Below are 14248 nucleotides of genomic sequence, written 5' to 3' on the forward strand. Positions count from 1 at the left end.
ACATATGTGTATATACCATTATATTTACATGCACATATATAGATATATGTATATATATATATATATATGTTTATATGCATGCACACATACACAGTATCCCAAAAGTCTTGATGAAATATATTTATTTTAAAATTTCAAAGAATGTACATGTTAGGAGTATACTATGTTTAAGAGAGCCCTATTCAGACCAACATGGTAATTGCTATAAAAGTGATACAAAATTTAGAGCAATATTTATTTTTTTAGTTTATTTGTTTTTAATACACTTTATTTTATTAGTTATTTTGGAAGAGAAAAATCTGAGCAAAAGGGAAAAATCATTTGAGAGATTTTAAAAAATAAGTGAAGCAAAAGGGAAAAACCATGGGAGAGATTAAAAAAAAAAAGAAGTGAACATAGCATATGTTGATTTACATTAAGTCTCCTGATGACATTTTCTGTCCAAAGTTTATTGGGATTGCTTTGGATCACTGAACACTGAGAAGAATCAAGTTTTTCATAGTTGATCTTTGCACATTCGCGCTGCTATTGTGTACAATGTATTCCTGATTCTACTTGTTTCACTTAGCATCAGTTCATATAAATCTTTCCAGGTCTTTCTATAATCAGCTTGTTCATCATTTTTTATAGAACAATATTCCATTAACTTCATGCACCACAACTTGTTTAACCATTCCCCAATTGATGAATATCCACTTCTCTTCCAATTCTTTGTTAACACAAAAAGAGCTGCTACATTTTTGCACTTGTGGGTCCTTTTCCCTCCTTTATGATTTTCTTGGGAGACAGACCCAGTAATGGCACTGCTAGGACAAAGAGTTTTATAGTTTTTTGGGCATAATTCCAGATTGTTCTCCAGAACAATTGGATCATTTCACAACTCCACTAATAATGCAGTAGTGTTCTACTTTTCCCACATCCCCTCCAAAATTTATCATTATTCTTTCCTGTAATCTTAGTCAATCTGAGAGGTGTGAGGTGGTACCTCAGAGTTATTTTAATTTGCATTTCTCTAATAAATAGTGATTTAGAGCATTTTTCATATAACTATAAATGGCTTTAATTTCGTCATCTAAAAATTGTTGTCTGTTCATATCCTCTGAACATTTATCAATTAGGGAATGACATATATTCTTATAAATTTGACACAGTTCTTTATATATTTTAGGAATGAGACTTTTATCAGAAATATTGGCTATAAAGATTTTTCCCCAGCTTTGTACTTCCCTTTTAATCTTATTTCTTTTGTTTTTGTTTATGCAAAACCTTTTTAATTTAATGAAATCAAAGCTAATCATTTTGCCTTTCATAATATTCTCTAGTTCTTCTTTGGTCATAAATTTCTCCTTTCCCCAAAGATCTCATAGGTAAATTATCTCTTGTTCTCCTAATTTATTTTTGGTATCATCCTTTATGCCCAAATCATGTTTTGACCTTATTTTGGAATGAGGTATGAGATGTAGGTCTATACCAAGTTTCTGACATAGTGTTTTCCAGTTTTCCCAGCAATTTTTGTCAAATAGTAGAGCAATATTTAAAGAAATATAAAGAACTAGGTACAAAGTAAGTCTCTAACTAAAGTTCAGTGGTTATCAATCACTGCTTAATCTAATCAATCAGTCAGCATTCATTTATTAAGTGCTTATTATGAATCAGGTACTATATTAAGCTGGAGATACAAAGAAAAAAGAAACAAAAAATGCTGTTTTCTCTCCTCAAAGAACATACATATTAACAGGAAGAGAGAGGAAACAAAATGTAAGTAATTATAAATATATACACACATTATATAGAGACACATGAGTATGTGTGTGTGTGTGTGTGTGTGTGTGTGTGTGTGTGTGTATAGTAGATGGAAGGTAATTTTGGAGGGGATTTGGGATGGGTTTTAAAAGAAGCCAAGGTAACCAAGAGATGGAGTTGAAGAGAGAGAACATTTTAGACATAGAGGAGTGGTAGTATGGAATCAGGTGATGGAGTATGGTGTGGGTGGGTATAGAAACAAGTAGACCAGGGTAGCTGAACTGTAGAATTCATGGAGGAGAGGAGAGAATAAGATTAGAGAGATTGAGGACCAGGTTAAAAAAGGCTTGCACACTAAACTGAGGAATCTATATTTCATCCTGGAGCCACTGAAGTTTACTGGGTTTTGGAAGGGGACAACCTTCACTTTAGGGAAAACATTTTAACATCAAGGAAGCTGTATTGGAATGAGGAGAGCCTTGATACAGAGAAGCCAATTAGAAAGCCATTGCAATGGCTCAGGTGAAATTGATGAGGATCTCTGCTAGGGTGGCAGCTGTTGGGTGGATGGAGAGAATGGGATGTGTATGAAAGATGTTGTGAAGGTAGAAACAAGATTTTTTTCCATAGTGCTTAGCACAGTGCCTGGCCCATAGTCAACATTTAACAAGTGTTTACTAACTGAGATTGGATATATGGGGTGAGTGTGAGTAGTAAATCAAAGAGGATACCAAGGGTGTGAGCAGAATTTCTGGTCCAATGAGAAACTAGGCAAATTGTTTAACATTTCCAGGCCTGTAAAATAAGGGTGTTGGATTAGAACTGATATCAAACTCAAGTAGAAACAAGGGCCTCTAAACCATACATAAGGATCTCTGAAAGCTACATATTGTCTAAGAAAACTACTGATTAACATTATTTATGTTCTATTGCATTTTTATTTATAATCTTGAATATTTCTCAATTACCTTTTAAATTTCTTTTGGCCTGCACATGGAAATCTTGCAGCTTTTGGTGACATTTGACATCTCTTGACTAAGGACTAAAGTCCTTTCCAGCTATAACTTTGATCCTATAGTCCTAAAATTTTTAAGTGTATGTATAGAGCATCACTTCTCTATGATGGACCTTTGTGATTTAGTAAATATACCAGTTTCCCTGGTACATCTAATCCTTGTCTTTAGTTGAAATTAATATATTTTGAAGCAAGCTTTTGTGTTACTTTGTTATTTTGCAATAACTTCTTTCAGATTTCACATTAGTCACCTGTCCTTCATTCTTCCTGCAAGTTTAGAACTTGGTTTATACTGAAAGATCTTATAGGATCCAGATCCTTTCCTCTTCTGCAGTTTAAAGCACTTAACAGAGCAGAATACTGATTCATTCATGCATTCATTTACCCATTCAACAAATATTCATTGAGTGCCTTCTGTGCAAACAAGGCTTTTTTAGACTATGGGAGGGTGTGTCAGGGTCTATGACTGAATAGGGTCTATGGTACTGGTTGAATCTTCTCCAATTTGGGAGGATTTGCAGCCAAGAAGTTCCCATGAGAGTGCGAGTCAGAAGTGTGGGTCAAGCTATCCAATGTGGCATAGAGCCCAATGATACTTTGGAAGATAATGAGGGTAGAGAGGGAAGCCATGGGAATTCCGGAGAAGTTAGGGGGTGGGGCTGACCACACTTAAAAACTAACTCTCTCCCTCCCTCTCTTCTTTCTCTCTCTCTCTCTTTCCCTTTCTTCTTCTTTCTTCTTCTTTTTCTAATTTTTTCTGCTGCTTCTACTTCCCCTCTCTCTTCTACCCTCTCTACCTTCTTTCCTTTCTCTCCCCCCTCCTCTCTTTCTCTTTCCCTCTCCCTTGTCCTCTTTTGCCCTTTCTTTCTCTTTTCTTTCTGTCTCTCTGTCTCTCTCTTTCCCTCTCTCTCTCTCTTTCTCTGTCTCTCTCTCTCTCTTTCTCTCTCTGTCTCTCTCTTTCTCTGTCTCTCTCTCTGTCTCTGTCTCTGTCTCTCTCTCTCTCTCTCTCTCTCACACACACACACACACACACACACACACACACACACACACCACTACCACTACCACTATACCATACACACACACTCCTTAAACCCAAATTATTTAGGAAAAGAGAACTCTCCTTTCTACCTCAATGCCCTCCAGCTTCCCACCACATATTTAATTTCTAAATGTCATAGCTTCTTTCTTACTATTTCTTCTTTTTCTTCATGGTCCTCCCAATTCTGACCTTCCTTGGGTACTAATAAGAGCTCCCAACCATTCACTAGCCCATAGGCTTATAGATTTAGAACTGGAAGGGACCTAGGAGGTCATTGTCCAATCCTTTCTCCCAAGGTCACATAGGAAACATCTGAGGCAAGATTCAACTATGTCTTCCTAACCACCAAGGCTACCACAGTTGCCAGTTTGTTTTAAATGGTGCTGCTTTCAAATGAATCCTTTCATTCCCAAACATGGAGCAAAACTTGTTACAGTTCCTTCCCCTGTGATCTTCCCCAGAACATCCTGTTTGAAATTTCTGCCTCCTTCCCAATAGGCATTCATCCAAGCTGCAAAGGGTTAATTTACTCTACGGAACCTGCCCCATCAATGGTCTTGGCATCAGTCCCCACAGCCACAAAGTAGGGCAGAAGAGGTAGTAGCATTCATTATATGCCAAGATCAAGAAGCAGGAAAAAAGTCTTAGTATTAAAAGGCCACATCTAAAGTAGAGGCAAAGGGCAGCTAGGTGGTGCAGTAGGTAGAGCCCAGGGTCCAGATTCAGGAAGGTCTGAGTTCAAACATGGCCTCAGACATTTAGTAACCTTGTGGCTGGGTAAGGCACTTAATCCTGTTTGCCTCAGTTTTGCTTCATCTGTAAAATGAGCTGGAGAAGGGAATGGCAAGCTGCTTCAGTATCTCTTCCAAGAAGTGTCAGATATGACTGAAAAAAACAGTTGACCAAAAAAATGGGAAGTAAAATCTGAATTAAGAGCCGTGGCAAGGTCCAGCTGTGAGGGAGGGTTCATTACCAGGCAAATAACAGGTGTTCCAGCTAGAAAAAGATCATTTCAATTTGCTTCACTCATTCTTATTTGTGTGGCCAGCCCCACCCTTTAATTTTTTCCATTATAAAGGCAGTAGCTAGTTGGTAAAATATTGGACTTGGATTCCAGATGACCCAACCTTGTATCTTGCCTTGGAAACTTCATAGCTGGGCGAGTCACTTAACCTCTGTCAGCCTTAGTTTCTCATCTACAAAATGGGGATAATAACCTCAGTAGGTTATTGTCAGGATCAATTGAGCTAACATGTATAAAGCACTTTGTAAACCTTAAGCCATAAAAAAGCTAGCTATTATTCTCAGGCCTCTTCAACTGGAGAGCTCCAACTTCTACCATGCTCATTGGTCTCCATGGTGACAGCTAAGTCTGTGTGTTAATTGGATGCACATAATATTGAGATTTTCCCCCCTCCATTTCAAGCCCTGGTGTTAGAGATTGCTAGGGTTGGACTAGCAACCAAGACTAGAGCTAGGACTAGAATTAGGGTTAGAGTTCTGAGGCTTTAAGACACTGGTGGCAGATGGGGAGGAATGTGGCCCCAGTTTTGAGACCTGAAGCTGCTGACACAGGCAGACCTGGCACGGACTCCAGGATGGTCTGCCTTCCCCAGGCCCATTCCCAAAGAAGTACCATCTGCTCCCTGGAAGCACCAGACATCCCACTCTCATGGAAATCTGGCCCCTTGATCACATTCCTATCACCAATTTAGCCATCAGCAAAATGCTTGCTGAAGGATGAAGGAGAAGTTATCTCATTCCACCCCCTGCCTGTGATCAGGCTAGGATCATACTCTATGCCAGGTAATCAGGTATGATCCTGAGTTATGAAGCTTCTGAGGAAAGAGATGCTCTGGATTCCATCATTCTGCCCTAGGCTCTTTTCCCAGAGTCCCTGCTCAGTTCCTCTGACAAAAATCAGAGCTCATTTTCTCTCTGATTCAATTATCTGAATTAATGATACCGCCTCATTCCCTCATGGTTTCATTTCAGGTGGGGGGAGTTGGGAGGGTATCATAGAATCCTAGAATTAGAGCTGAAGTCACGTAGGTATCATCTAATCTAAGCTCCTCATTTTACAGAGGATTGAGGGACTAAATAGGGACTTGTCACTTACTCAGTCGTATAGGGAGTCAGTAGCAGAATGGGGCTTGTTCAAATATGTTTTCCCTTGCATTACCCAGTCCCTGCCCTCGCTTAGTTTTCACCTATACCTCTTCCCCAGGCTCTCTCTGCCCTTTCTGCTCCCATTGTTACCACAGTGTATTTTTGATTTCCAAGCACCTACTTCCCCTTATGATTCTTCTTTGATGTCACAACCATGGCCATGTATGCATAATAAGTATGCAATACCTTGTATGTCATTTTCTTTTTGTTAGGACTTTTGTGTGGCATTTTAGTCAGTAGAATATGAAGTCATGGGATGTGTGTGTGTGTGTGTGTGTGTGTGTGTGTGCTCACTGCCTTGTTTCTGGCTTGTTGTCTCAACTTTTGGTTGCTAGTAACTAAATACTTCCCACCTGGAATGAGCAACTAGAATGTAGATTTTATCAGGAGACATAATAGCATGACCCTTTAGACTTCAGGAAATAGGGACATCCAGCCTACTCATTTTATCTGACATGGTTTCTTGGGTGAGAAAGGAATGAAAGAGGGAGGCAGAGGGAAATGGCAGAGTAGGGAGTAGCAGACAGATCTCCTATCTGCTCCCCTCATCTCTAATTTGGACTCCATCTGGTCAAATCCAATCAAAGTCCTTTAACCTTCTTTCACAACCAGATCTTTTCAATAACCATTTCTCCTGCCTAGAATGATTTTTCCTTCAAAAATCCCACCCCCAATTCTAGCAAGAAGCCCTCCATGTTTAATTCCACCCAGTTTCATTTATACCCCTTCCCTTGGCACTTGGGTACAGTTTAAAATAGCTTAATCTGTATTTTCTTTTAACTGTGTTTTGTGGCAAAGATGGATATAGAAATATGGGTATATTATATATCTGTTATATGGTTTGTATATCTTATCTGTCTCCATATGTGTGTGTTCAAGTGAGCAAATGCACACATGCCCTATCTCTCCCCTGCCCTAATTCCCTCAGACTGAGAACTTCCAAGCAGAGAAAACAATCAATAATCAGGTACTTATCACCTGTTGCATGCCAAGCACAGTGCTAGTTTGCTAGGGATACTAAAACAAAAATGAAACTGTCCCTGAACTGTGGTTCCATCAGAGTAGGAGTTCCCTGAGGGCAGGTACTGAATCTCTTCTGGGAATATTCCCTTCTCCCAGATCCTGCATTTTCATCCTGGCATTTTAATGGCTTAAGGTAATTTAAGGCAACAAATGCATTGATGAAGTCAGGAAGAAAACATGAAGGCTAGAAACAGGAAAAAAAGAAAAAATGAGAGAGAGAGCCAGAAACATTACTAAAGAGTTTGTTCCTCAGCTCACTTTCTCCTCCCTTCTCAGGAATAAGCCAGTCAGCCCCTTTTGAACACCCCCAGTCCCACTCGTTTGCCTAGCTGCCAAAGGGTCCATTTAGCTGGAGACAGTGGGCAGTTAAGTGGGCAGTTCTGAGCTCCCAGGGTAATTACCTATATAAAAAACCCACTGCCCCTTTGTTCCTGGGGCCTGCTTGCCCAGTTGGCATTGTGTTTCAGGACCACAACCTTGCCTCCAGCTGCCACAGCTGGCCCAGCCTAGATGTGGCTTCTCCATGAGCCCTCTGGTCCCAAGGCTGAGCCTAGCCCTTGTTTTTCCCTAGTATCCTGCTCACATTGGTCTCTGCAATCTCCTACCCAAGAGTTTCTGATCTCACTCAAAGAGGGGATACCCTGATTCCTAGACTTACTAGCTAATTTGACTTCATGACTTCTATGGAGAAGAAGAAAAACCAAAGTTTGATCAAGGGGCTAGGGGAGATGTCATCACTTCTATTCAGCAGATCATGCACATTTCTGAGAAAAGGAATATACCGAGCTCGAAGGGCAGGCAAAGCCATAACTAGCAATGTATATGTCCTGGCAAAATCTGGGAAATGTTCACTGGGATGTGATCAAGGATAGAGGGGAAAGTTGTCAGAGAAGAAACTATAGGAGCATTCTGTTTTTAAGTTATCGTTCTTATATATAAAGAGCTGTCTTCTGAGTCAGGAAAACCTATGTTCACGTTCCAGCTCTCATGTACTGACTGCATGGCCTCTTCACAAGTTATTCTCAGTGACCCTGAGCCAATTTGCAAGGCTATAAATTGCTGAACAGATGCCAATCTGCCTAGGTATAGGGAGTCTCCTAAAAGAATGATATCACAAGTCTGGTCCAAAAAAATTCTTGCTAACTAAGTGCTAAACTCACTTGTTACTTTGCTGAAAATTTTCAGGTACTGAAGAACCCTCTAAATATTTTCTGTGGCCTAGTTACAGTTTTGGGACAGGTGAAGTGCTGGGTGAACCCCAATGCTCTCTAGAGCAACACGCTTGCTCTCTTAACTGGGCTTGTCCATAAGACTATGTGGTCCCCTTGAGGCAGGTCAAGGTATAGTTACAAAAGTGTGTGTGTGTGTGTGTGTGTGTGAGAGAGAGAGAGAGAGAGAGAGAGAGAGAGAGAGAGAGAGAGAGAGAAAGAGAAAGAGAAGGATAAATGATAATGATGAGAAGATCCATTCTTGTCCTGGCCAAGAGACAAGGCTGATGAGTCTTCCTGGAAGGAAGGGGTTTACCTTTGAGGCCAGATTTGCCCATAAATGGTCTTCAAAACACTTTCCAAAAATGACTATCCCTTTTTCCTCTTTCAGGTTACAAGGAGATCAAGACACTGATCCTCTACCCCAAGATGGTTGTGTCTTTGAAGACTACCCCAGTCCCTCTGATGGATCTGAAGACAATTTTCCTAGCTTGGGTAGGTTCACATCATGGGAAAGGCTTTCTCCTGAAAACAAGGGGGGGACTAAAAAACAGAAACCTTCAGATTTTCTAAGTGGGTGAAGAATCACTCAAAAGAAGGCCCTGCTTTCAAAGATTGAGAATTCAATCAGTGACTTGGGCTTGAGGGATCAAGACTTTTAACTGAGGCAGATTTCAGAATGCCCATGAATTAGGATGGGAGGAAATGTTCCTTTATTTCATTATAATTGGTTTCCTTTGCAATCTTATACATTTTGTATGTATTTAAAAACATCCTTCTGAGGTGTCCCTAGGCTTCAACAAACTGACAAAGGAGCCCAAACTTCACACAAAAAGTTAGGAAATCTTCCTTATAAAACTCAGATTTATAAGCCAAAACTAGTATTTTACCAGAGAGAACCTTCCATACAAACTAGTATGGTAGATGTTTATTATTATTATTATTATTATATATTATAATATTACATATTATTATTATAGCCAATTTGATCTTCACAAAGATCAAATGATATGGTAGACTTTTATCTCTATTTTACAGTTGGGGAAACTGAGGTAAGTAGAAGTGAAGTTACTTGCCCAAGATTTCACAGCCAGTAAGTATCTGAGATTAGATTTAAACTTAGATGTTTCTGACTGCAGGCCCAACATTCTATCCACTGGACCACCTAGCTACCTTATTATCAGGTAATCAAGGACAGTGTCTCCCTCATCACACTGAGAGCACTTAGAATAGGAATTGAGACATCTCTGGGAATTTCCTCTCCCCTCTCCAGTATACCACCAAATTCCGAATTAGTATATCTCACATCTTGTAATCCTGGGATCCCATCTGGGAGCTCAAAGTATAGTAATCCATATCCTATCACTAAACTCTAGGACAAAGAATCTGGGTAATAACCTAGCATCGCTATTGAAATGCAATTGTACTATGCATGAAACTAGCCTCCTGCGCTACCATCTGACACAAATGAAGGTTTGTTTCAAGAAAGTAGACAACTTGTTTTATGCAAACTTCAGGGTTACAAGGGGTTAGAATGGGAAGGAGTGTGTGTACAACTCAACCTCAATTCTGATTGGTAAAGTTCCCGTAGGCAGAGATCAAACCCCAGTCCAATGTCACCCAGACATCATATTCCTATCATCCCAAGACTAATTTCCTTATCTTCTCCACCCTGGCTATTATCAGGGTGGAATCTTCTTTTTCTAACCCTCTCTTGGCCTCTCTACCAAATCTTGTGAGCTTTCTGGATCCTTCTAAGCATTCTAGGGGGTGGGTGTATACCCTGGCAGGATAATGCTTCAGGTATAAAAGCAGCACTCACTTTGCATGAAAAGCAGCCCAAAAAATAGATGTTAAAAAAAAAAAGTAATCCTACTCCCACAGTACAACGCACATGCTGGAGAATGAGGGCACCAATCTGGGGGGTGGGGGAAAGAGGGGGAGACAGACAGAAACCAAATTTGACTTCACACTAAAAAGCCATCAGAAATTAGAGTGGTGTAACGGGGAAAATATGCAAGACTCTATTTTTACATTTGCATAATAGCTTCCTTATGTGTCTGCCACATTGTTTGAAGCCTGATCATCTCCATCGAATCAGTGAAAGTTAATGATCATTATTTGAGGAGTTGATGAAAAGTCATTTACTCTTAAAATCCACTGGGGGTTGGGGGGAGCTTCAGTCATATCCTTCCTGATCATGTCTTCTCTTCAGGGAATGGCTGAAATACTTTGACCAGTCAGGAGGCGAGAGAGTCAGTGAGCTCACTGATCAGTTGCAGGTTGAGCGATTTTATATGTTCAGAACACCAGAAAATTGCCTAAAGTTTAGGCTTGAGGAGAAGGAAAGTTAGAATTATTGGACTTTTTTTTGCCCTTAGAGCTCCTGACTTTCCCTGTTTTGTTCTGGGTCAGTTATCAAGGAGATCTTAATTCCCTTGCCCTGATTCCCCCAACTGGGGTATCCCAGGAGTCCCTTGGATATTTGCCTAGTGATCTATGACAGCTCAGTTTTTCCCTGGGCTTGCAGATATAAAACCAGGGTTGTTGGTAATGAACCTCATCACATGTACACCACACTCCAATGATATCACCTGGGATATCACACCCCTCAATTCTAGGAGCCCCTACTTTTGGAAATTATTCCCCTCCTTCTCCCCTCTCCCCACCATATTTACTATCTGATAGTAAATCAGCTAGATAGGTAGCAGCTAGATAAAGTGTCAGACCTGGAGTCAGGAGGATCTGACATTTATTAGGAGCCTCAGACATTTATTAACTGTGCGAGTGGACACTCTGGCAAGCCACTGCTGGCCCCAATTCCTCATCTGTAAAAAAGAAGGAAATGAGAAACCACTCCAATATCTTTGCAAAAAACAAAAACAAAAAAATGGGATCATGAAGAGTAGACATGACTAATCAAGAAAACAACAACAGAGGAGGAAACTGAGTTAGACTGAGATTAAATGTCTTGGCCATGGTCACACAACCAGTATGTGTCTTGAGTCTATATTCAAACTCCAGTACTTCATCTACTGTACCACCTACCTGCCTCTTAGACTCCACTGGATTTTTGATTTAGGGCTAAAAGGGACATGAAGACTTATCTAGATCAACCTCTTCATTTTCCAGATAAGGAAACTGAGATCTAGAGTGGTGATGTCATTTTCCAAGGTAATACTGGTAGGAAGTAGCAAAGCCAGAATTTTAACCAGCGAATCCTGACTCCAAACTCAGCATTCTTTCCAGTGCAGCATTATGGCAAGAAAATCAAAGTGAACTGAATTCGTTAGAAGAAAAACAATTTCAAATTAAAAGAATAATAAACTTCTTGGGTTTTTTTTTTTAAAGGCATTCTGGCTTAAGCGACTTGTCCAGAATCACACAAGTGTTTGAGGTCAGACTTGACCTCCAGTTATCCATATTCCAGGGCACTCTAGCCACTGTGCCATCTAGTTTCCCCAGAGAATAAACTTCTCAGCCAGTAGAATTGGACCACTGGAATGGAATCCTTTATGAAATAGTAAATTTCTCATCACTAAAAGTATTCAAGCAGAGGCAGAATAAACTTTGGGAAGGATATTGAAGAGAGTAATTCATTTACTAATTAGGAAGGCAAATGATGGGTTCTCCAACTCTAAGATTATGAAATATTAGGTAAGGCAAGAGATATCAGGGTCATTTTCTTCTTGTTATGGAAAGAGGAGCAGAAGATTTGAGAAGATATCTTTTTTTATATCTCTTATAGGATCTAGCATTGAGTTAACTAAAATGGTGGTTCACTACATACAGTAACTCCTTCTTCATTTTTGCCCAGGAGATAGGATATCAATTGCTTTCTGAAGCTTTCAAACTAAGTTACATGTTAAATACAAGTATACTTTGTATTTTTTGATTATTATTTTTATCTTCCCCAGCTACATGTAAAAATGGTTTTGTTATACATGTACATTCATTTTTTACATACTAAGGATACATGTTAAATGCAAAAATCATGAACTTGGACATTTTCTGGAAGCCTAGTTGCTTGTCTTACCTGCTGGGAATGAGAGAAGAATCTTTCTATGATCACTTTCCTATAATCTCGGCAGTAGCCACACTGCCTAAGTTAACTAACTCCTGGTCACTGCAGGCCAACTTCCCCTGAAAAAGTACCGTGTATGTAGAAGAATTAGTCTATGAGTTTTAGTTTTTCATCTGTAAAACAGAGATAGTAACTATTATGAAGTGAGTTAATGTATCTAAATAATTTGTAACAATAAAACAGCATAAATATAAACTATCACCAGTAGCAGGTAGTATAGGGTAAGAAATAAACATTTATATAGCACCTACTATGTGCCAGCCCCTAAGCTTAAGTGCTTTACAAACATTATCTCATTTAATCTTTACAACCACTCTAAGATGTAGCTGCTAGTAGCAGCACCATTTTATAGTTGAGGAAATTGAGGTAAACAGATGAAGTTACTTTCCTAGTTATGAAATACCAGAGTTCTAACTGTGGTACCACCAGATGCCTCAAAGGTACATCAAGGATTTGGTTTGGACCTCAGCTTTGCTATTTCTCAGCTATGTGACTGTGGACAAGATGCTTAATCACTCTACAACTCAGTTTCCTCATATGCAAAAACAGGGGATGTATTAGATTTATATAGAGATATAGATATATCCAACTCTAAATAACTGTGATCTTATGAAAAGTAAGCCATTCAGACTTTATTACTGTTCTCTGAGAATAAGCACCTAACCTGAGAGTTTGGACAAGCTCTGTCTCAAGGTCCTGTCAAACTCCAAGAGGCTCTGTTGCCACAAAGATCTGACACAAGAGGGATTTCTGGGAGTCTTGAAAAGTATTATCAGAGGGAGCCAGAGTTGGTCAGCTGTTTTTTCTATTCTCGACCCATTGGACAAGTGTGGGTCCCCTTCAGGACCCCCAGCTATAGTTTTGCTCTTCATTTGGAAGAGTCTGCCTCTGGGGCATCTCATTTAATACAGAGGCATCAGGAAGCCTTCTGAAGCTAGCTACCCTACTGACCATTATCAGGAAAGCTAGAAGGCATCTTAGAGATCCAGTCTGACTTCCTCATTTTTCATAAATGATTGAAGAGAGTTCAAAATCAAGGTCCCGTGTGACTTTACCTTGTTGCACAAACTGGACCAGGTCTTCTAATTCCCATCTAAATGTTTTTTTTTATTTTTTTCCCATCATTAATACTGTTGCATCAAAAATCTTGTTTGGAAAGCAGAGTAAAAACACAGTGAGCTAAGAGTTAACTTCCCAGTGTGACCATAGGCGTGTGGCCATGTGGAGAAGGGCTAAGAAAAATTTATAGATATTCCTTAGTTTACTTCTCCTTTGTGGTATGTTTGGAAACAAGAGCTCAATAGACATATAATGAAAGGATCTTTTCTTGTCATAACATGTGTCATGGGGGAAGAAGCCAGAATGAGCTCCAAGCCCTGGCCTTTGCACGTGGCTTTATATATATTTAGTCTGAGAGGTGCCAGCACTGAGTCTTGGCCTCCGGCTGGGAATTGTTTTGATTTATTCTAATTATTCTTTATTGTCTGTTTACCATTCCAATCATGTCATGCCGTAGTCATCCCTTTAGTGCCCTAGGAATGGGCTCTTGGGGAAAGAATCCCTTGTGAGGAAAGACCTGAGATGAGCCTGGACCCACAACCAGGGAGAAAAGAATGTGAAGGACAAAGCCCTGGTTCCCAGCCCTTGATGACCACAGCAGCTTCCCAGGAATTCAGCTCCTTCCTTATGACTGGAGAACTTTGTCTTTTAGTCTCTTCTAAGCTTTTCTGATCTCTAAACACCAAGTCTTCAAAATGGGCCTCTTGATTTTCTTTGCCCCTGAGGCCACTTGATTTCTTGGCTACTGCCATCAGCCTGAATATAGGGCCATGATGTCAGACTCAGCTAGAAATAGGGGCAATGCTATTCATCCATATATAAAGATCTCTACAGCCATATATCAACTCAGTTTTAAAATGTAATGTTATCTGTGTTTTGTTGTATATTTTTTTATTTTGTTGAAT

The 14248-nt window shown here is 39.7% G+C and overlaps 1 protein-coding gene across 7 annotated transcripts in view; it reads left to right on the forward strand.

Moving 5' to 3' along the window:
- Window positions 1-14248, forward strand: part of NAV1 (neuron navigator 1) — a 352671-nt gene that overhangs the window by 117411 nt on the left and 221012 nt on the right. For all 7 annotated transcript variants that reach the window (XM_023501863.2, XM_023501861.2, XM_023501860.2 and 4 more), the window contains one exon: window positions 8592-8695. In XM_023501863.2, the coding sequence (XP_023357631.1) occupies window positions 8592-8695 (104 nt within the window). The remainder of the gene's footprint in view (window positions 1-8591; window positions 8696-14248) is intronic.

The sequence above is a fragment of the Sarcophilus harrisii genome, chromosome 4 (assembly GCF_902635505.1).
Source record: "Sarcophilus harrisii chromosome 4, mSarHar1.11, whole genome shotgun sequence".
In the NCBI taxonomy this organism is placed as follows: Eukaryota; Metazoa; Chordata; class Mammalia; order Dasyuromorphia; family Dasyuridae; genus Sarcophilus; species Sarcophilus harrisii.